Genomic DNA, 23,023 nt, shown 5'->3' on the forward strand with positions numbered 1-23,023 from the left:
CCCCGCGGGGCCCGGAGCACCCCGGGAGGCACGGCAGCCACCGGGGCGGGCCGGGGCGGCCCCCCTGCGCCCCCCTTACCGCCGATGATGGTGCGGATGAGGGAGGCGTGCCCCGGGCAGTCCACCAGCGTGAGCTGCAGCTCGCCGGGCCCCGGGCCCAGCTGCGGCGGCAGCTCGGTGCGCAGGCAGGAGAAGCCCAGGTCCAGCGTGATGCCCCGCGCGCGGCTCTGCGGCGCCCGGTCGAAGGCGGCGGTGGAGCCGGTGGTGCTGAGCGCCCGCGCCAGCGCCGTCTTCCCGCTGTCGATGTGGCCCAGCACTCCCACGTTCACGTTCAGGACTCGGGCGGCCATGGCGGCGCTGCACCCGCACGGTCCGTCCCCACAGCGCCCCTGCGGCAACGCGGGCCCCGCCGCCACCGTTCCGCCGGGCAGGGCTGCTCGGAGCCGGCGCGGTTCGTCCGCTCCGCGCCCCTGGATGTGAAGCACCGGCCCGACGCACACCCCAGCTCACCTCGCTGCCCCTACCCGGCAGAGTTTCACTGCTAAAGATGTACTTCACTCACGAGCTGTCCCTAGCATAGGTATGAAAACCGACGCAATCCCAGGACGCCTCAACCAAACTTCTTTCCTCGCCTCCCGAGCCAGAGTCGTCTCCGGACAATGCTCAGAAATCTTGCGGAGGTAACCACAGCTTCATGCCAGTTGTGGTAGAATCTATCCCACTCGCTAACTTCGAAAGCTGAACCTCTCTAATATCATCCTAATCATTACGAAACTATGAACCAGCATTAGCCTTTTAAGCTAAAGAAAAAGGGCTCTCCCCCTCCTTAATGATATGCCTCAACTAAACCCCAGCCCCTGATTTTTTATCATGCTCACTTCGTGACTCACCTCCTTAATCATCCAACCTAAACTCCTATCATTCCTATCGATAAAAACCCTCCACCCAGCAAACCACCTGTCGGCCCAAGCACCACTCCCTGAACCTGACCATGAACCTAAACTTCTTTGCCCAGTTTCACGGGGTACCAATTTCAGCAGGTGACCTCAATGGCCACATGCCCATCAGCTGGGTCCCCTCCCCATCGTGCCCGGCCTGAGGGAGGGCTGGCAGCCAGCGGCCCTGGGAAGGGGCAGGGGATTCACCCTGAGCATCCATCCACACCTTCGCTCGCACGTCGCCCACGCTAATTAAACACTGCAGCTGCTTAAACACGCTCACTGTCACAGCACCCCCTCCGTTCTGCCCCCAAGCAAACCCCGGTGCTGCTGGAACTGTGGTGACCGGGTTTGATTTCGAAGTCACATGGACATTGCAAACCCACGTTAAAAAACAGGTCACGTTTGGATCATTTACTCACCTTACACTTAATAAATTCGAGGCTTGCATAATTAATTTTCCTGTAAAGAGATATTTCAGTTAGGGAAAATCTGCTTTAAAAATCATATCCTTAATGAATGAAGAATCCAAGATTATTAACAGTGGTGAACAGATCTCCTGGTAAGCACCGCTACCACCACCAAAACAGACAACAACAAGCAGGTGAACATTGGAGAAGCCTGAGGGCATTTCAGAGGCTAAGGGCGTGATTCCTTGACTGATTTAAGTCACTTCGCTTTACAGATTACCAAGGGAGATAAATGCTTTACAGGATAAAGCTTAACACCTGTGCTCGGCATTTCAACAGTGACTAAGGAGCCCAAAGTACCTCTTCAAATGATTACAGCTCTTTACAAGCCAAGAAATCAAGACTGTGTCATGAACTTGGACTTCCCACAGGTGTCAAAGTAGACTAGACTTGTTCTATATTCTACTTTTTTTTTCCTTTGAGGGCAGTGCAGTTGCTTTTCTGCTCACTCTGTGCAGTAGTACATATTGCTCATAGCAATAACATTCACATCTGAATAACTAATGAATGAGCCAGAAGTGCAAAATGACTTGCCTAAGGCTATTGTCAACATCACGGATTTGGTTTTTAGGCTTTGACTCCAAACTCCAGGCTATTTCCTACAAAGAAAATTGTTTTATATACCAACACTTTCAATATAAAAAAGTTTGGCTTAAAGCTGCATGCAAATTACTCCTCCTTACCAAACACGTGGAAGTCAAGATGACAGAATCAATGACTCAAATGAAAAAGGGGGAAAAAAAATGCATTTCTTCCCAGCACTCAGTGCTATTTGAGAGACAAACTGTCTCCCTGAAGGAAAGACATGAACTCACAAGGAATACTGAGCTAGCCTAGCTAATCAGCTTCTTGAGCAGAATAGTTCAGCCTGATGGGATCTCTGTCATGGGAGCCAAATTAAGCATAATGTCACTTTTCAGACCAAGTTCCCAGGCTTTGAATAGTTTCCTGTTAAATCATAAGGCTCATGTACACTTCCTTGTGCTGAGTCTGTTACATCAATATGCATTTGCAAAGGGAAGGGAAAGTTTACCTCAATTCCCATAAGGCCCTAAAAAGTTAGAATCCACACAGATATCCCTGTATCATATAACCTACCCTTTAATTCTTTTCATTTAGCATTATAAAGATGAGTTCAGAAGGAAGAGGTGGGAAGAGGTCTGATTTTCAACTAGAAAAGGTAGTATCCAGAAGTCCTCTGAAAACATCTAAAATAACAGCTATTTTTCAACAAGCTTTGACAATGTAGAAAGGTCTAAAACTTTCTACAACCCTTGAGAAAACTGGCAATGAGGTCAAGGAGGTCCCATTTCAATACTCACAGTCTAAGAGGCCACAGCAGGGCTCACCTGAGATCCATTTTGGTCTGCCAGCTTAACAAAGAGATGCATTTTGCTCAGCCAGAATTTAGATGGATACTGGACAGAACTTATGGGACGAAAAAAATATAATTTTTTCTGTTAAAGATAGCTAAGGAAGGAAGACAAAAATCCACAGGAAAATGGTTTTCATTCCATTCCTCACATAACAATATTGGCCTTTCTTTTACTCCTGAATGATCTGCAAGAAGGAGTAGAAATGGAGGTTTAATTTTATCCCTTTAGACACAGAAAAGATTTGCAACTTTTTAGATAGGAAAGCAGTTGTTCTTCTGTAAAGGAAGGAAAAAAACTCAGAGCCTACAGCTTGGTGTTACCACTGAGATCATACCTCTGTCTCCAGGGTTTTAAAGCCTGTGGATCTGATTTTGTCACATATCACTTGAGGAAATATTAGAGTGCACATTGTACCTGTGAAATGAATAACATCAATCACCAATATCAAAGAAGAAATATGATAAAGACAGACATGAGCACTTTTATTCTGCATTTATGTCCATTCTGTTAGCTTACAAAGTTTTAGAATTAATTACAAATTTGGAAATTAAGGTATGGCATTTGGTAGTTCACATCACTCCTATTCCTTTGAAGGGTAGAAAAGTAATCAGTTTCTTTTGCAGGGAACAAAAGAAGATATGACCACTATCCCCATCACTCCCCACCCCTACATGAAGGTCTTGGTACTACTGAGAGGGAGAGGGGAACCTGGCAAAATGAGAGAATCCCAACTTCTCCACATTTTTCTATACCCCTCCCAAAATTTGTAGCATTTAGCTGTTTTCCTTGTTTTCCCTTAAATAAACCATTCTCCATCCCAGTTGTTCTCTCCTGTATGGAATTTCTTCCTTAAAACATGTTCACTTTAATGCTCAAGTTTATGGACTCGTGGGAGAAAGGGCAGGAAGTCAGACTTTTGGGATAGGGTAAAAATGTAAAGGTCATTCACACACACACACACATACTCTCTCTCACTCCAAAAATAATACACTATTTGACAGTTTCAGGATTCAGCATGTCCCACTGAAATTTGAAAGCTTATGTGAAACTAGGCTACGTCCTGTAACCTCAAACATTTAGTCTAGGAAAACAGCTCTCAGGTCTCCAGCTCCCACCTCGGGTATCGCATGACATCTGTGCCAAACAGAGGAGCTCAAACCAGGGGGCAAAAGAAACCTTGGTAAAATGAGTTGGTTAAAGCTGGGGAATAACAGTTCAGACTGTAAGTGATATTTTTTTCTGGTTAGCTGGCTAGTGAAATAATAAATTGTACTCAAAGCATCCATAGAAAGAGCTGGGCAGAATGGTTGTGCAACCGACCTATGTTCCATCTGGTGGCCTGGACAAAGGAGGAAGAAGATTCATGTTTGCAATTGAATTATTTTATCCTCCCTCTCTAATACATTAATGAGTTTTTAAAAAATCACAGAAAATCATGTAAAAATTGAGGCTTTATATTTCCTCGTACTGATGCATCACAACACAAAACACCAGTTATAAAAGATGATATACAATGTGGAAGTTTAGTTCTAAACTTCCCAGTAGTTCCACTTGTACCCTGCTCTTCCTGGGGAATAAACAATTAATCCTGTGTGGTCTAAAGGATTACTGTTTATTTTCCCTCATCTGAATATCCTCTTTTGCCCCTCTTTAACTGCAGCTTCAGGACAATGCTCAAAGAGCATATGGAATGAGTAAAACAGTCAATACAATGAGTGATGCCAAAGCTGGCACAGTTAAGTAATTCCTGTGAGCAAATAAGGAGAATCCAGCCTTACATTTATCCAGCAAACTATTTTTTACTTTTATTTCTATTGAGGTATCTTCTTCTACTATAAACACAAATCCAAATAATTTTAATCATGTTTTCTGCAGGCCAATATTAAAATTGTATCTTCATCATGGCAGCAGATTTTATTTACTGAACAGCAATGGTCACTAGCAGACAGAAGTTTTAGGCTCTAAATTCTGAGTCTGAGACATCTTATTGCTGTAGACAAATAATTAACAGTCTGTTTCTTATCCACTTTAAGCAGGAAAAATCCCTAATTAGTATTTCCAAAGTTAAAGAATCTTATGCAGCATATCTGATTTTATAGACAGAATATTTCTATCCTTCCTCCAAGTTACAGTGAAGATTAACAGCAATTCTCTATTCCTACCATCTACATTCCTGTATATTGAATTTCACCAAAAATAAATAAGCAAATATTATTAAATAGACTTTGAAATGCCATAATCTCAAAAACAGGTCTTGTTGCAACATCAAACAAGATAACGTGGACCATATGGACAAGTTTCACTCTAAGTTAACAAATTATTATGTATTTCACCCTTTTGAGAAGGAGGGTCATACCTAGCCTGAACCCCTTGATAGCAACACCACTGCCTTCAGAGCTCTTACCAGACTTGCTAATTATTCTTCCAGAACTGGCAGAAACTTGAACTCTGACCAGACTTACCCACAGCACTTGGGGCAGTTTAATGCACTGGAGAAATCAGAGTTGTATATTTGCTCTTTTACAAAGGAAAAAGTCTGCAGCTCACTACCATTAGGTGTTTGTATTCTGCGACTAATATGACCCTGAGAGGATGTAGAGAGTCTAATGACATACACACTTTTCTAATTATTTAAAGAATAGCTCATATTTGTTAGTCAAAAATTCTTAGCTGAACAATTCTATAGCAGGATACCCTTACAAAGGTGCTGAACCACACATGTGTGCAATTATATTGTAATTACAAATTTAAACTAGAGTATGTAAATATAAACTGACAGAACAATTAACAGAAAAAGCAAGCAACAATAAGCAAAGTCTTTTCTTTGCCAAATTACATTTATAACAAAATTAATGGAAGCTCTCGAACAAAGAGGGAATGAATAGCATGTATATGGTTCACTGGGCTTTTGCAAATTGACTATAACTCCCATCCTCCCTAAAATGGCTCTCTGAGTTTGTGCTGTCACAGGACTGCTTGTGCTATCCCCTGGCAGTGCACAGGAAACTCAAGATGGCACCAGACATCAGTCCTGCCTCATACCACATTAATCCACTGGCTTTAAACACTGCAGACACAGACATGGTTCTATAATCACAGAAAACTCTCTGTATCTATGGGAAGAGTCCCCTGTCTTTTTTTTTTTTTTTTTTTTTTTTTTTTTTTTTTTTTTTTTGTGGGAGAGATCACAATACCTACAACAAAGAGAACTCACTGGAACTGCAGGCTCCCAGATGCCATCTAAAATTTTACTGTCAGTGATCTCCAAATGAAGCTTCTAAACCCCTGACAGAAGGTGCAGCAGTCACCAGCAAGCCCCAGTCAGGAGCTGTAGCATCACAGATCTCGGAAACACCGAGGTTTCTGCCAGGCCATGAGACGACCTGCTGGGAAGCTGGAGTGGTTTTACCCATTTCAATTGCTCAGAGCTCATAAGGAATACATGCTATAGATGCAGCACATGTCACACCCTCAGATGCTAACAGGAAGGCTTTCAAGGTGTAGAACAGAATTATTCTGCAGTTTCACTGAACACTAGAAACAGCGAGCAACACCGAACAGGTAAGAGACCACCCCCACTTTCCTCGCCAGGGGAGTTGGACTAAGTGGTCTCCAGTGGTCCCTTCCAACCTTAACGATTCTGTGAATCTTTGACAAAGCTTCAGAAAACACACTGGGAAAGCCTCAGCTTATTTTTGTGAGCTAAAGCCAGCCGAGGTTTGGATAAGGCTCAGGGCTCCTGGCGCACTGTCAGCAGCTGTGGGCGGGCAAGCGACAGGACACCGAGCCAGGGACAGGACATCGAGCCAGGGCCACCCGGCACTGCCCCACCCCAGAAGCAGCACAAACGCTGGCTCCAGAGCCACATCGGATTGTAGAGAGAAAGAAAGAAGGAAGGAAAGTGCTCCTGGCGCTGCAGGGCCAAGAAACCTGCGAGCAAGAACGAGCTGGCTCCACCTCCATGAGGGCTCCGCTCGCCTCTCCCCAAAGCCCCCTCGCCGATTCAGAGAATCGCAGAACCGCTTAGATTGGAAAAAACCTCCGAGCTCAAAGGGTCCAAGCCCATGAGGGGTCACCACGCTCTTGAACCGGACTGTGGCACCGAGTGCCGTGTCCAGCGTTTCCCTGAGCGACTCCAAGCACAGCCACTCGGCCGCCCCCCTCCTTCCCGGCCCTACTCCTCCGCAGCGCCCGCGCCCGCCCGGACCGGCCGCGCACGCCGCACGCGGAAACGGGCGGGCGGACCCTAAAACCCTGAGCCCCCGCGGCTGACGGACAGGCCTTGCACCCAATGAGCGCCGAGAGCGCCGTGGCGGAGGCCAATGGCGGGGCGGGGGCGGGGCGCGCCGGCGCGCGCTGGGAGCCCCGGTAACGCGCGGGCCGCGTGCGAGGAGCGCGGGGCGGCCGGGCCGGAGCTGCCGCTGTCCCGCCGTGCCCCGCCATGAAGATCGAGGAGGTGAAGAGCACCTCGAAGACCCAGCGCATCGCCGCCCACAGCCATGTCAAGGGGCTGGGGCTGGACGAGAGCGGCGCCGCCAAGCCGGCGGGGGCCGGGCTGGTGGGGCAGGAGAACGCGCGGGAGGTGAGCGCGGGGCCGGGCCGGGGCGGGTGACAAGTCCCCGGCATAGAGTGAGAGTCGTGCCCGGGGTCCTGCGTGTGGCTGCTGCCGTGTGAGACGCGATGGGGGCGGGCGGGGCTGTGCTGGCTCTGCTCCTGCTCCGCGCAGGGACCGTGGCGGTCTCCCGGGTATCGGCGTAGAAAATACCGTGTTAGAGGCAACGGAACCGACCAAAAGTTAACAGGTTTGGTGCAGATGGGGATCGGAGCATCCGCTTCAGTGCGGGGGCCGGATAAAACCATCATAGAGTCCAGATTGGTTTGGGTTGGAAGGGATCTTAAGGAAAACCATCACACGGTGCCAGATTGGTTTGAGTTTGAAAGGATCTTAAGGAAGACCATCATAGAGTCCCAGATTGGCTTGGTTTGGAAGGGATCTTAAAGATGATCTCTCGTTCGAACGCCCCTGCCGTGGGCAGGACACCTCCACTGGACCCGGTTGTTCAGAGCCCCATCCAACCTGGCCGTGAAAGGAGATCTATAGAGGATCTGCGGCTCAGGCAGCGAAGATTAATTTCTCGCTTTACCCTCAAACCTCTCTCTGTGCTTGGGACTGCGAGAGTGGAAAAGGAGTCGGGGCTCACAGATTGAGTTTCGTTTTCTGTGATTTTTAATGTCTGTGTCAGCTAAAATGATTGTAGAAAGTTCGTTTTCATGATCTTTCTTTCTTTTGTGTGCATGAAATTGAAATTCTTACTTTTTGTTAAATCTGTTATTTCTAAACACTTTAAGTAACATTGAAACAAAGGATACTATAGCAATACTTGTGTTAACAGTATAAATATTTAACTTACAGGCATGTGGAGTTATAGTGGAGCTAATCAAAAGCAAAAAAATGGCTGGCAGAGCAGTGCTGTTGGCAGGACCTCCTGGAACTGGCAAGGTATTATTCTTCTATTTTGTTACAAAATGAAGTATTTCCAAATCTGTTTTAATTTGTGAAAACCGTTTTAGGATAGTGGTTACAAAAGGTTTTCATATTCCAGAATTTTTTTTTCAGTTATTGTATTGATGTAGTTTTCTACTTGATGTTTTTAATTTTGTGGTGTCATTGACACTGGCAGTACTCAGTGGTGTGTTCAGCATCTTTAATGTGAAACCACCTCTTGTAGGTTACTAAACACATAGGTAGCAAAAAGTTTTAGAAGTTACTTTTATATTAAAAGCCAGAGTAATTTTTGCTTGGTTTACTTTTTTCCCCCCTGTGCTATTTATTTATTTTTCACATCTGTATCAACTGTCAAATTCAAATCCCAGTGTTGTATTTTCAGGGTTTTTTTTAAAGTCTTTGGCCAAGGTCGGCTGTGTTGGAGGAGGGTTGTTATATGTGAGAAATACATGTCAGACAGAATGGTCTTACCATTAAATTGGTAGATGATGTATAGAAGGTGATATAATGAAGGAAGTTAACTTAGTGCAAAAAGAATAGTTTCTTAATTCTCTCCAAAATTAATGTCTGGGTTTTTTGGTTTTTTTCCCATTTAAAGACTGCTTTGGCTTTAGCTATTGCTCAGGAACTGGGAAGCAAAGTTCCTTTTTGTCCTATGGTTGGAAGTGAGGTCTATTCCACTGAGATCAAGAAAACAGAAGTTCTAATGGAAAACTTCCGACGTGCAATTGGTAAGTTTCAGGAAAAGAAGAATTAAGTATTTGCATGATACTAACTTTGCTTTTTCCCAGTCATCTAAAAAGGAAAAACTTTTCAGTGGTCAAGATGATTTCAGATTTTTGTATGCTTATTTTCTTCAGTGCTGATCCTAATGTAGTGAATTTCTTTACACTTAGTGGAGTCAGGTTTTCTGTTCACAAACTGTAATTTAATTATTGTATTTTGGTTTATACTTCACCAGATTCTCTCATCCTCCACATTCACCTCTCTGATTTGCCTGTGACTGAATAAAGCTGAAAGAAAAAACAATTTTTAATTTCTTATGTTAGCAGAAATACTTGTAGACAGAAAAACGCTCCTCCTGTTTTTTGATTTAGTGATTTCACCCTACTAAATAAACAGGCTTAATCAGGGGCTCCCAAACAGCAGCATTAGCCTGACTTACTGTTCCAGTGAGCATGAAGTTCCATGCCAACTAAATAAATACTGTAACTTATTGTCATCCTCAGTTCTACAGTGCATTTACAAGTTTGATGTAAATTGGTTTAATTTGCAACACAGCCTCAGTGACTATCTAAAATCTCTTACACAGCTGCTGCTGACTGCTGATAGATGCAGATAGAAGTGGCCCTTGTTTGTGTGAGGATTTGCTAAAGAGAGCCCAGTTGATTTTAGTCCTGAACATATTAACAGTAATTTTCCTGTTTCAGTACCGTGGGCTTCATCTGGCAGCAGCAGGGTGAAGTCTCTCAGCTCTTCAGTGTAACAAAAGTATTCCATTGACTTTTTATAAGAAAGCAGCTTTCAGTAGTCTCTGGTCTTCTGGTTACCATGAAACTGGCAGGGCCTGGGGGAGGGAAACCTCAGTAGTCTGCAAAATTTCCTTGATGTGATGAAGTTCCCTGTCAGAGGTTTGGAAACCTGAACCAGCAGGTGGAACTTATGCCATCCATGTTGTCAGTTCTAGAGATAGCAGAGATTTAACAGCCAGCTACATTGTTAGTTCCCTGCATTCCCTGAATGTCAGTAGAGAGACACTTCTAAACAAATATTAGTGTTAATGAAAGATGGAGCTTCTTTTATTCCTTCCTGTTGAATTCCATGTCACATTTTTGTAACACAGCCTTTATTGAATATTTTTATGTGTTTCAAAAAAATTCTCTAAATTATTTTAAAGGACTACTAACCACCATTTCTTATAATGAAACACTTTCCAGTTGAGTTTTAATCTCAGGTTTTAGCTTCCCTGCTAGGTAAAGAAATATTTTACAGGGGTACATTTTTAAAAAGAAATTATTCCATGCAGTGTGGTTGGGTCTGGATGCAAGGCAAGCTTCAGCTCACATATCCATCAGTACTTGAAAGTGTTAATTTAGGTTCTATTAAGTTTTGTTTGTATGTCTCCTTGGTAGCAGGTTCTGTGTACATCATCATTGCTCATATCATGCATTTTGCTTTTACGGGGTTTAACCACCTGAATTTTTAAAAATTATCAGAGATGTTAACATCAAATTTTTTACTTAATGGTTGGGGGTTTTTTTCTTGGAGACTACAGTCTGACTGGTTTGGATCACTTTATAAGAAAGAAGGAGTTACTCTTGAGTTTACAGAATTTTTATTGTTGAGAGTCTTTTAATGACAGACTCAACATAGTCTCATGCCCAAGTAGTGTTTGGGATGCAGTAGAGAGATTATAATATGTAAGAAACTGAAAAGGACAGAGTGGAAATGTGGAGATCAAATTGTTATATGGGTTAAAGCAATTTAACCTGAGAGAGATTAATCCAGTACAGAGCTCATTAGCAGCTGGTGAGGATGATGGTAGCAGCTAATGTTAGGAGCTCAGCTGCAGTAAGAAATAACTGCTGCAGGAGCCACTTCAGTGGTGTAGCTGTTCCTTGTGTTGCCAAGCTGTACCTGCCAATGGGTGGAGCAAGCCCTGCTCAGCTCCATGGAGTGCTGTTGAACCAAAGCATCAAACAGCCCACAGTTGCTGCCTTGGATTTGGGTCTGATTTGAAGTAGGAGATCTCTCGAAGAACTCTTCTGAGAATGAAATTTGTAGTTGACACATACATAGTCATTTGAAATTAAAGGATAATCAGCAGCAAGTTCAAAGCATCAATTACCTTTGTTCAGAGCATGTTCATCTGTCAATATTTTCTACAGACACCTCTCTAAGAGCACATTAGTCTGGATTAGAGGAAGGCTTCTGAAGCAAATCCCTGGGTTTGCCCTCGCTGACTTGGCTTTGACTTGTATTGTGGAGCAGAATGAGCACATGAACTGGGTTCTTCCCAGATGAAATGGAACTGGAAGATTCATTGCATGCTTCAGCAGCATACAAATCATGCTCCAAATACAAACAGGCTGCCACACTTTCAGAGCAGAGTAGAGCTTGTGCTGGACATTTAAAGCAAAACAAAGAGGACAAGCAAACCTGGTCTGGTTTGTGGCAATAGCAGTTTCAGTGTGCAGATTCCCATATTGCTTCACACTCATTGCTCATGAGCCAGTATGGTGCAGCCTTGTCTAGGTCAGTTTTTTAACTCAGAGGTTCATTCATTTCTGTCTGGTGCTTTGGCATACCTGAAGAACATTTTAAAAATTACTGAAATTACCTTTGTACACAACTTTTTGTGTCATCGTAAATAAGATAAAGCAAACATTTCCTACCAAGAGCTTGTCACAGTTAGGCTGTTTCTCACATTTCAGATCCTGGTCTGAATTTGGGCCCAGTAGAGGGAGACAGACTCGTATTTGTCAGTTCTTTATAGCCTCTATCAGCAGCTCAAAATTACTGGTGAAGCGTCTGATCTATTTCAAAGCAAAATGAAAAGTTACGGAACAAGCAAAGGTTTATAAAGTCACAATACCCTCAGACTGGGCAGGATGACTTCCTTGTATCTTGTTACAGCCCATTCATTATTTTTGGTATGGCATGTGTGTCTCATAAAATACTTCATGGAGTTTCTTCAGATGTGGATTCTTTGAACTTCTGTGTAGATAGAACATACATAATTGTAGTAGTGGTGGTGATGATAGTGGGTTTGCTTTGAAACAGTCTGCCTGTAAATGTCTTCAGCTCTCTATTATTTATCAATTTAAGATAACCTAGTTAATTACAGTAATTGTGACTAGAACAGAAAATAGCCAGATATTCTGATGATTGCTTGGCTGTCTGAAAATTAACTAAGTAAGGATGTAATTTTTAGCTCTTTTGAAATAGTTGTAAATTTGCATTGTAGCAGTTTCTGCTAAATTTTATCTAGCTCACTTTTTTGCTATTGAAAAATATTTGAAATTATACATAAACCCTTTAGTAATTTTATGATGTTATAGCACAATACCTGTTAATCAATGTATGTTATATTTTTAACTTAGTTGCTAAAGTATAAAATTTTTTATGAAGTTATTTTTATCTTCTATCTTTTTAGATGGTCCAAAACTGCAGGGCTTTTTTGATGGTCCAAAAACTGTAAATCTCATGTTATATTAATGTTACTAGTTTCAGAAGATGGCCTGTTTCTGGCATTAGCATAGGGAGCAAATCAAGCAGATTCCCTCTTTATAGGAGGGAAAAGAGACAGAGGAGCCTAACATTTGCTTCAAGAACTAATAATAATGAATAGAAGAAAGTAATTTCTAAAAGTTTAATAAACTTCTCAGCAGGTCAGAACTTGGGCTGAGCTTTCATTCTGATGCACAGGATGAATATTCTAACTTAATATTGAAGAAGAGAGCAATAATTCATCTTTCTGTCTTTAAAAGTAAAACATTACCATGAAATGTAATGCACCCTAACAATAAATTACATTTTGTTGACAGTAAAGCAGCAGACTCCTAAGTGCATACTGAAGCTATTTAAAAAAATTCTTGCAGGATTGAGGATTAAAGAGACCAAGGAAGTTTATGAAGGAGAAGTCACAGAACTGACTCCCTGTGAGACTGAGAATCCTATGGGGGGATATGGCAAAACCATCAGCCATGTAATTATAGGACTCAAAACTGCAAAGGGAACCAAACAGTTGAAGGTAGGTGTGGTAGAGTCTCAGAAATTTCCTTAAGTATTTTGGGTTTGCAGCTTCTATTTTTAGCACTTCTTATTTCCATTTCAAGCTCTTGATCCACTCTGTCAGGTGGAGCTGCCAGGAGGCTGCTTTCTTTGGCTAGACAACTTTATCCTGACTATCTTCTTTATGTAGAATATTTAGATATTGGTCTTGTGTCCTACTAATTGAAATAGGAGATAAACCCATCATCACTGGTTAGCAGCTGCTGTTATTCTGTTTGGCAGCACTCACCTGTATGTCTTCAAGGAGTTAAAAGTGAGTTTTAATAGGAAGAGATACTGATGCAGTTTCGTAAATGACAAATACCACAAAAAATGGGCTGAGTTGGCAATCTGAGCTTCATTCTGTCTCAGTCTGTGATACACTCTGACCCTGGCTATAAATTAATGTTCATGGTAATAAACATACGAGAAAGGCCTTGTTTGGTTTCCTTTTCATGATTGTCAAGAACCAAATTTTTGAGGATGGCTTGGGAAATATTGCATGTTTAAATATAAATTATTCTTTCTGTCACATCTTTTCTTTCTACATGGGGTGTCATGCTCTAGTGAATATTTGATAGAGAACTGGAAATTGAGCTGGTGTGTTGCCAGCTCAGGTCCACTTTCCTTTTGTTTTCTTGTCTCCATTCAATTTCCCTGTCAGACTTGGAGAGAACTAAAAGCTGTCTCTGTTGTTAAGTATCATCTTTCATTTGTTCACTCTGAAAACAAGGAAATGAAGAGCAAAAGTGAATAAACATGTACCAGGAGAAACAAAGGCATCTAATATATTCCACACCCGCTCTCCCTCACAGAGCTCCACAGAGGATGAGGACTCAAGAAATCAAGGAACATTGATTCATATATTCAATGCTATAGCCAGATTTTTTTATAAAAGTTTTCCTAGAAAGCTAGAGAACTACTGTTTCTTAGGTATAAATACATTGTCACATTACTCAGAGGTATGTTTTGTAGCTGGTACCATTATGTTTCTGGCACTATCACTTCCTTTTGAATAGCAGATTTTTTTGTAAGACAGCAAGTTCTGTGCATCTTCCAGATTTATTCACTATCCCTACTCCAAATGTTACAGCTTTATAAAATTCTAGAGTTATTGTCAGGGTGGGTTGCAGTTTAATTTCAGCTGATGGGAGTGAGCTTCAAACTGAATTTCTTTACCTTGATTACCATAACAATATGGAGCTGTTTTGATCAACTGTGCTGTTTGCTTGTCTCCAGCTGGACCCGAGCATTTTTGAGAGCTTGCAGAAGGAGCGAGTGGAAACTGGTGACGTTATTTATATTGAAGCAAACAGTGGAGCTGTCAAGGTAAAAGAAAAGTTCTCTACTTTTATGCAAGTGTATGTTTTTTGCAGACCTTTCTCTGCCTTTGTCAGAAGGCTCTCTGATTTATTAACCTTAACTGACATGATATGGTTACATGGAAATTTTAAAAAGGGCCCAGTGCTTTCTTTATCAGGAGAGAAAAGTCTCTTTTGCACCCAAAGGTTGTGGAGATCTGGTTCACAATTAAGGTCATCTGGCAAGGAAGCTATCACTGATGCTGTCTGGATGAGTTTTTTTTTTCTGTGAGATCAAGGCATCTCTAAGGGAAGAGGGGAAGAACCAAACAACTTTAGTCATTTTCAGGCTGACATGTGCAGCGTATTTAATCTTTCTTTTATCGCTCTGATATTTTCGCCACAAGATATATACATGTAGAAGGGAATACTGCATTAGTTAGCATTCTTTTCATATCTGATTTAGAAAGTGTATAGTGATACTTGCTGTTTAATGGATGAGCATAATATTTTCTATCATAATAAATCACCCACCTACAAAGGAGGTTCTCCCAATCTCTGGTTAATCTGCTGGATTTGTCCTTTAGCAAGAATAGCATACGGTAAAAGAAGGGGAGAGAGGAGTAGAATATTGTTGCCACTGAAAATATCAGGTGTTTCTCAACAGAGTTTTTGAGCTTTGATCAGCAGATAGGGTATGCCTGTTGCTAAGCAGGGAGTGGGATGTCTGAACTGTCAGCTGAAGCTTGTCAGAACTGGAATTGTGAACTAACCATGTTATCAAATTCATGTCACTCAAGGCTTTGGTACTGAAATTAATTCTATACCTGGGCTTCTCTTTTTTGTTCCTCAGAGGCAAGGGAGGTGTGATATCTATGCTACAGAATTTGACCTTGAAGCTGAAGAGTATGTTCCCTTGCCAAAAGGTGATGTGCACAAGAAAAAGGAAATTATTCAGGATGTCACCCTGCATGACTTGGATGTGGCCAATGCTCGACCTCAGGTATCTGACTTCACAGATGAAGTCTTTACAGAAAAATTATTTGAGATAGATGTGATGTTACAGAGTAATGGAGATGTAGGAAGTTGAGCTAACTCACCCTCAAAGATTCCACTGTAGGAAAAGCAGTAGGTGTTATATCTGGAAGGCCAGTCTAGCTCAGGGCTCTGCCATGGAGGTTAAAGAGGTTAAAGCAGTTGCTTCCTTAGAATTCATGCACCTGGTCATGGAATACTGGTCAGGATAATACTCCTGGCACTACAGAGAATGGTCGGGGAGTTGTAGAACAGCTTCCACACAGGTATTTGGGATCCACCACCTTCACAGTTAATGCAAAATCTAGACCCTGCTCTCTTTCCCTCCACTGCTGTGCCTCCTCACTTAGAGAAAAAGAGAATTGTGGGCTGTTGCCTCTGACCAGAAAAAGAGATTATTGCTTTCTCTCTAGAAGGAAAGCTGCCTACCAGGTGTGAGCTAGCAGCAGCCAGACCTGCATAATTTCATTTCATGGAAGTTCTGAGCGCAGATTAATATGTTCTGCTGTGTTTATGGTTTTATAATTATGAAATGGAAACTGCAAGGACTGTGATAAAAGATGTCTTAAGTATTTTTGACTGCTGTGGATTCTGTTGATGTTCTTACTCATTTCAGAAATGTTTCATAGCCACTTGTTAAACTTCTTTGTGAATTTCAGTAGGGCTCTGCATGTATTGCAGCAAAAGAAACCCCAGAAAACAGAAGAATTACTCCTTGTTGTGTCTTCACATAAATCCACTCTTGAGGCAATTCTATCTGTGTCACAGACAGAAGTCACTGACAAGTTTAAAGGCTGGAATCCCTACAGTAAAACAGTACAACTCTTTAACTTACTCAAATTCAAAATAATTTTTTAAAAAATTATTTTGTAAAAATCATGGTATTAAAAAATTTAGAATAATTCTTCCTGTGTTGACAGGCTGAGCACCTACTGTGCATGCAGGCAATCCACGTCTCTGTGTGCCCTGACAATTTCATTCCTTAAGAGTTCCTCTGTGACAGTTTTTTCAAGATCTCATTTTGATTTTTTATGCTCTCCAAATGAGCAAGGATGAGGGGGTAGCTAGGTGATTATGTTTAGAATACTGCTGTGGTGAGGTGACCTAAACTTTGACAGATTATCAAAAACTGCTGTTACAAAGTATTAAGTTAACTCTAAGAAACAACTCTCTAACCTATCCCTGATCTGTAAAATTTCCAAGGTGTGTGCTTACTACATGACCTCAAAGCTGATCTGTCACTTTCTTTTCCTAGGGAGGACAAGACATCCTTTCTATGATGGGACAGTTGATGAAACCTAAGAAAACTGAAATTACTGGTACGAAACCTGTATGGCATTTTGAGATTATACAATCTATGTGCTTTCCAGTTAGAAAATGAATTCTCACAATTCACATGTGAATATTTCAGTTAGAAATACTTTGTTGACAGATATCTCCCCAACACAGTATGAAATGTCACAAAATTTTAGAGTCACAGGTATTTTCCTTGTTGGCAGTAAGATACCAAACCACAGAAAAGTTCAAGGAGAATTTTCTTTGCTTCAAGCCTTACCCTCTGAGCTGTAGTTCACTGGCAGAACAACCAACCGTTTCTTTTTGTTCTCAGACAAACTTCGAGGAGAGATAAATAAAGTGGTGAACAAATACATTGATCAAGGCATTGCAGAGCTGGTGCCAGGTGTGCTCTTTGTGGATGAGGTTCACATGCTGGATATCGAGTGTTTCACATACCTGCACCGAGCACTGGAATCTTCCATTTCCCCCATTGTCATCTTTGCTTCCAACCGAGGAAACTGCATTATCAGGTATGATGGCTAAACTTGAATTTGCCACTTTGCATTGTTAGAAAAATGTTGGAATTAGCTGTGTCAGTAGATTTACAATCTTTGAAGGCTTTTCTCTCTGACACTGACACCTGTGATAATCCTCTGCATGAGTTGCAAGCTGCGTTGGTGCTCAAGAACTGCTCATGAGCTTTATGATGGGACAAGCATTTAACACCAGGCTGACTGGAATTCCTCCTCTCCCCTAACTCATCTCTCCTCCTCTAACAATTGTTTCACTTCTGGGTGATCTGTGAGTTACCATTCTCATTGTATACCTTAATACGTCTGTTACCTGCACATTAAGGACATCAAAAGCACCAGAGCTACAAACCTCTAATACCATTGTTTACTGCTTCTGGATTATTTTGCTGCTTGCAATCCTAATTCCATCAGACTTCAGCTTCTAGTTCATACTGGTAAAGTGTGTCACAGTTCAGCTTCTCCCTTTTCCTGCTCTGTTGGTCTGGCATTTTGTGATTCTTCAGTCTTGCCAACCAACTTGTTTTTCATTTCCACTTCACTTTGATATTTTGCACCCACAAAATGCGTTCTTTGCATGTTCAGTAAAAGTTCTCTCATTTTATTTCAGTCTTCTGTAAGTTCTACTACCGGTTTGTGGTCTAGGCCTAATTATGTCTAAACAAGCTGTCGTTAGCAATGATTGCTACTCTTTGGATTGATTTAATTCAGCTGTATAACCAGCTTCTCCTTTCCCTCATAGTGGCTCATCTGGTATTAATATTTCTCTGTTTTGGTTAGAAGTGAGAATGATAAGCCCTTCAAAAATGTTTAAGATGGACATTACTTCACTCTGTTTGCAAAGATATAAAAAAGCTGTCTTGTAAAAGTAAAGGAAGTAGAGATCTGTCAGCATGGATTCACTGCAGATCTTGTTATGAAAAAGCTGTGATTTAAGCAAGGAAATTTTCCATATAATAGTGACAGCTAATATTGGAGAGCCATGGCCAGAGCTGCAGCTACCTAAATACTAGCATTGAACTTAAAAGTGTAGTTCTTTACCAGCACTTCACTGTTATTACTGCAGTCTGTGTAATTCTCCTAAATTAAATCTGGGTATCTTTTGACTTCACAGTAAATTACAGTGGTCTTGGGAAACCAAGAGTGCATGTGTCTGCAGGCTGTGCTGTTGGGAGTTGTATGTCAGACAAATAAAATGGTTGGGGATCTAGATCCTGCCCTGTCCTTCATACAGAGACCTAAACTTCTCAATTTGCTGGGATGTGAGCAGGGAATGTAAACCACCAAAGTATTCACTGGAGGGACTGGAGAGAATGGCTTGCTCAGCAACAGAGGATGTTCTCCAAATGGATGATAGTATATATAATTTCTGCTGATACTGCTAAACAACTTAGTAAGAATGATTTGTTCCTTGCTGGAGGATGCCTTGGAACATTAGATAAGGCTGTATTGTGAGATACAATACAAGAAAGCACCTCTCACTATATAGTTGACAGGCATGTTTAAGAGCTCCAGCAATAGTGTTTGTTTCCCTGGGGCTGTCTGGAATGAACCTTAGACCAGAATGTTTCCTGTCTCTGACCCAGGGGTGTGTGTCTCTGTGGACACACAACAATTGTAAACTAGTGTAGTCACTCTACTGATTTTAACCAAATCAATGTACTGAACTCCTAGCAGGTGTCTGATTTCTTTCTGTTTGGTTTCTCCTCTAGAGGCACAGAGGATATTGTGTCTCCTCATGGAATCCCATTGGACCTGCTGGATCGAGTCATGATTATCAGAACCATGCTCTATACACCCCAAGAAATGAAGCAGGTATGCACAGGATTTTAAAGAGCTTGTTACAAGTCCCCAGAGTTGTGCACAGCTTCTGCCTGTTCTGTTACTGTAGAGATGTTTGACTCTGGTCACCAGGGCTTGTGCCAGAAAGCTCCCTGCTTGCTAAAAGCCTGCTTCTCTAGGACTCAATACAGAGAGCTGGTTGAAGCTGTGCACACAATCTCTCTGACTCCGGCCACTGGGGAGTTGCTAAGCACAGGGGGAGCTGAAAGTGGCACCTCACTTGCAGGAAGGGATGAATTGTTAGCTGAAACAATCTCTTGCACAGATGTACTTTCCATAGTTTGCAGTTTTCAGCAGGTAGTGCTTTTTCAGTTGAGTGTAAGATGAAGTGTTGTCACATTATGATATCTTTAGTCCCAGACCTCAGGCTTTTCCCTCACATGAGAGGGGTTGAGGAATACAACCTCATGTGCTGTATCTTTGCCTTTATGCCCTTATGTACTGTAGCTTTAACCTACTGGGGGTGTCTCCTGAAACAGGGAGAATTTAATGCTCCTACTTAAGTTTGGAAATGTAAGCACAGAAAGTGTTGCAGAGATATCTTTCCAAATGCCTGGAAGTTGTCCTGTGGGGCCATCACAATGTATTGTATATTGATTAGAATGCTTGGTGCCATAAGGATGCATTGTGTCAAAGATCCCCCCTCATTCGCCTCTCAGTGCTGGGAAGTGGCATAATGCAGAAGACAGTAGGGTTTACCATGTCAATTCTTTGTATTATTTAAGAGATAGTGTCAGTGGAGGGAGAGTGTTATGCCAGATAATGGTCTCCTGCTGCTGGAGAAGTGCCAAGGTGATGTGGATGCATTTATGGAAGAGGCAAAGCTTCATTTCACTTGGTTTGAGGAGCTTTTCATTCATGATGTCCTGAGCTGTTCTCAGGATGATTTTTTTTGTACCTAAAGGACATTTTGAAGCATTGTTGTGTAGATTGCAGTAGAAGCAGCCCAGTGATTTAACAATACAATTAGGTTTAGTCTACAAAACAAATTTTCACGTTTGACTTTTGCTCAACCTGGGATATTAAAGACTGTCTGGATTTTCCTGTAGTGTAAGTGAATTCTGTGTAGTTAGTGCTGGATTACCATGCAGGTAAGACACTTTCTGAATGCTGATGTTCAGAACAGCTGGGTAGGTGCTGGGATTTCTACCCTCTCCAGGGCTGAAGGAAAGGAAGTGTTCAGAGTGGCATTTCCTAAAGGTAAAAATAGAGTTGAGACATTTGGCCCCATAAATCATGTTGCCATAGTCAGATAACCTCATCTTCCCTTAAATTAAGGCTTTTGAATGGGAGCTTCTCCTGGGAGAAGAGGAGGAGCTATTACACTTAGCTGTGGCTTCTAACTAAGTACAGTTGGGGTGGGGGTAAAAACAAGGCATAAGTTAGTTCTCTAGTTTTGCTCTCAGTATTTCTCTTTCATGTTAGGAAGAAGTTTCTGCTGATGATGTTTCTGTGTGAGGCTCTTTGCCTTCACAATTGAGTCCTTTGTCAGCACAGAATCTGGTCATGTATCTACTGAAAGTTTGTTCATAACCAGTTGAAAATATTTTTTGGGCATGTTGATAAAGTAGAAATCCCATTGTGAAGTGCTGCTCTGAGACAAGACACACAGTAACCTTAGTGCAGCCAGAATAGGGAAAAATGCACTTTTATGCTTATTCCAGTCAGGTGGTGTTGTAATCAAACTTTTTTGCATATGTGCCTTAGATATTAAAGGTTATAACTGAGATGTTTTGTTCCTAATGTATTTCACCTGATAAACACTTGTTTTCCTATTGCATAGTAAATGCATATGTAAACAAGAGGTGGATTAATGGCTTGGGCCCTAGTCCTTGGGTAATGTTCTACCAGGTTATAGATAAAAAGTTATTCTTAAAAACATTGTTGGAGATGTGACATTCAAAACCTTGTTTGTAGCAGAGGAAGAACAAAGTAGCAATGTTTGAATGAAGGGAAGGGGATGTCTAGGTGATCTACAGGTAAAAAAAAAAAATTCACCCTGAAATTGCAATTGGCAGCAGCCTTGCCAATATTCAGTGCACATATCTTAGCACCAACTTTCTGCCATTTCAAGCCCCTCTCTTCCTCTGCTCCCTGAGCGCATTTTTATGGCTTTAATTTAAACGAGTGCTTCTTGATATCTTGTTTACAAAGCTGCCAAAGTGAAAAATACCTGTATTATATGAGGCTTGCAGTTCCAGAGTTATCTCTGCACTACAACACAACATCATTATCCAGTCTGCCCCTTATCACTCAGCTGGTAATACAGACTACCGAGAGACTTGTGCCACTTTTGTTACAGCTTTATATGCTCAGGCTTATTGGTGATATCTTCCTCTCCAACTTTGTAAAGATCTTCAAACTGGTGCAAGCCTGAGACTGTTCTTGAAAGATTAGATTTTTCGTAGTGATTTTTTTTTTTTCTTCTTGAAGGAATAGGTGAATCATAGAAAGTAACTTTTTGATTTATTTTACTATCTTCCTGTCAATTGAAGAAAAAGTGTGTTGTGAGCTGCTAAGGAAAGGGTGTAGCTTTCTGTAGGGCTTTTTGGAGGGCTCTGCTGTACAGCACCAGTGATACACTGCAGAATTCAGTAACTGCTGTGGCTATCCAGAAGCCTCCAGCTGCCACCAACTTCTAACATACATTTTCCATTTTCTTATATAAGTTCTCATATTCTGCTCCTTATTAGTAGGTAGACTTTGCCATGAGTTACCAGGAAGGATTAGCAGTCCAGATGTGTTACTTTACCTACCTTTACCTAAAGGTTATTTACCTTACTTTTTAACAGTATAATGGCCTGTTCAAAGACTTGGAATTCTACAAATTCTGGTTTAGTGATAATTTACACCAGGGTAACTCTCCACACCATCTTGTTTTGTAGCATGTCTCATCTCTAAACTAATAATTTACAGATACTAGGTAATTTGGCATGTTAATTGTTTGGGCACATACCTCACTTACTCTTCCCAACAGATCACAAAACTTCGTGCTCAGACAGAAGGGATTAATATCAGTGAAGAAGCTCTAAACCACTTAGGGGAAATTGGTACCAAGACAACCCTAAGGTAAGTTAGGCACAGTTTCTGTTCAGCATGACTGGGTCTAAAGCCACTGTAGGGTAACTCACTGTTGGAAGTAGACAAACCTCTACTTTACAATGACATGGTCTGTTAACAATCATTAAAAAGAGAGTGGTAATGCTCCTCTTTTCTTCTTTAAAGAATGAGTATGCTGGAGTGCTTGCTGACTTTTTCATACTGCTGCTAGAGCTGTGTTTCCTAGCAAATGTCCCAGCTCTCTGTATCATCAGTTCCCTGGGATGCACTGATTTGTAATTACTCATCTGCCTCTGTTTGATCACAGGTATGCTGTGCAGTTGCTGACCCCAGCTAACCTGCTTGCCAAGATTAATGGGAAAGACAGCATTGAGAAAGAGCATATTGAAGAAATAAATGAACTTTTCTATGATGCTAAATCCTCAGCAAAAATCTTGGCTGATCAACAGGAGAAGTACATGAAATGAAAAGCTTATCATGTTCCATGCTTTGAAGTAGCTTTAACCCTTAGCCAGGGCTGGCTTAGTTATTGAATGAGAAATGTTAATGGTTTGTCTCTTTTGGGACTGAAGAATATTTAAATGTTGGACTGCTTTGTCAGGCCAGAATTAACTATTGAGGTGTTCCTGTTTCATTATCAACAATAAGATGCTCCATGGTTTGTGTGTAACATCTTAGTCTCTCTTTTATCAGTATATGTGACATTAGTAGCTCTTGGCCCATCAGTTTTGTCCTTAGATTTTGTTGAGAAGAGCTCCAACTGAAGTTGATGCATAAGAACAGTCTATTTTCTTTATGAATCCTGTTTTAAAATAGTTTCCTTTTACAGATAATAACTTTTTGGTTTTGAATCCAAGTTTGTCTGAAGTGCTTTATAATAAAACATGTCAAGAATATTGGAAATGTGTGTGTGC

The 23,023-nt window shown here is 41.6% G+C and overlaps 2 protein-coding genes across 2 annotated transcripts in view; one reads left to right on the forward strand and one right to left on the reverse strand.

The window, feature by feature from the left end:
• Positions 1-357, reverse strand: part of EEFSEC (eukaryotic elongation factor, selenocysteine-tRNA specific) — a 124,492-nt gene extending 124,135 nt beyond the window's left edge. Inside the window, exon 1 of the mRNA XM_036391172.1 lies at positions 80-357. Within this exon, the coding sequence (XP_036247065.1) occupies positions 80-350 (271 nt within the window). The 5' untranslated portion in view covers positions 351-357. The remainder of the gene's footprint in view (positions 1-79) is intronic.
• A 6,785-nt stretch (positions 358-7,142) lies between these two features.
• Positions 7,143-23,012, forward strand: RUVBL1 (RuvB like AAA ATPase 1). Its single transcript, XM_036391137.2, has 11 exons — positions 7,143-7,366; positions 8,198-8,284; positions 8,889-9,021; positions 12,892-13,043; positions 14,303-14,392; positions 15,218-15,367; positions 16,655-16,718; positions 17,009-17,207; positions 18,920-19,022; positions 22,027-22,118; positions 22,417-23,012. Exons 1-11 carry the CDS (start codon positions 7,226-7,228, stop codon positions 22,574-22,576), a joined length of 1,371 nt encoding a protein of 456 aa, XP_036247030.1. The 5' UTR covers positions 7,143-7,225; the 3' UTR covers positions 22,577-23,012.
• The last annotated feature ends 11 nt before the right edge of the window (positions 23,013-23,023 follow it).

The sequence above is a fragment of the Molothrus ater genome, chromosome 11, assembly GCF_012460135.2.
Source record: "Molothrus ater isolate BHLD 08-10-18 breed brown headed cowbird chromosome 11, BPBGC_Mater_1.1, whole genome shotgun sequence".
Lineage (NCBI taxonomy): Eukaryota > Metazoa > Chordata > Aves > Passeriformes > Icteridae > Molothrus > Molothrus ater.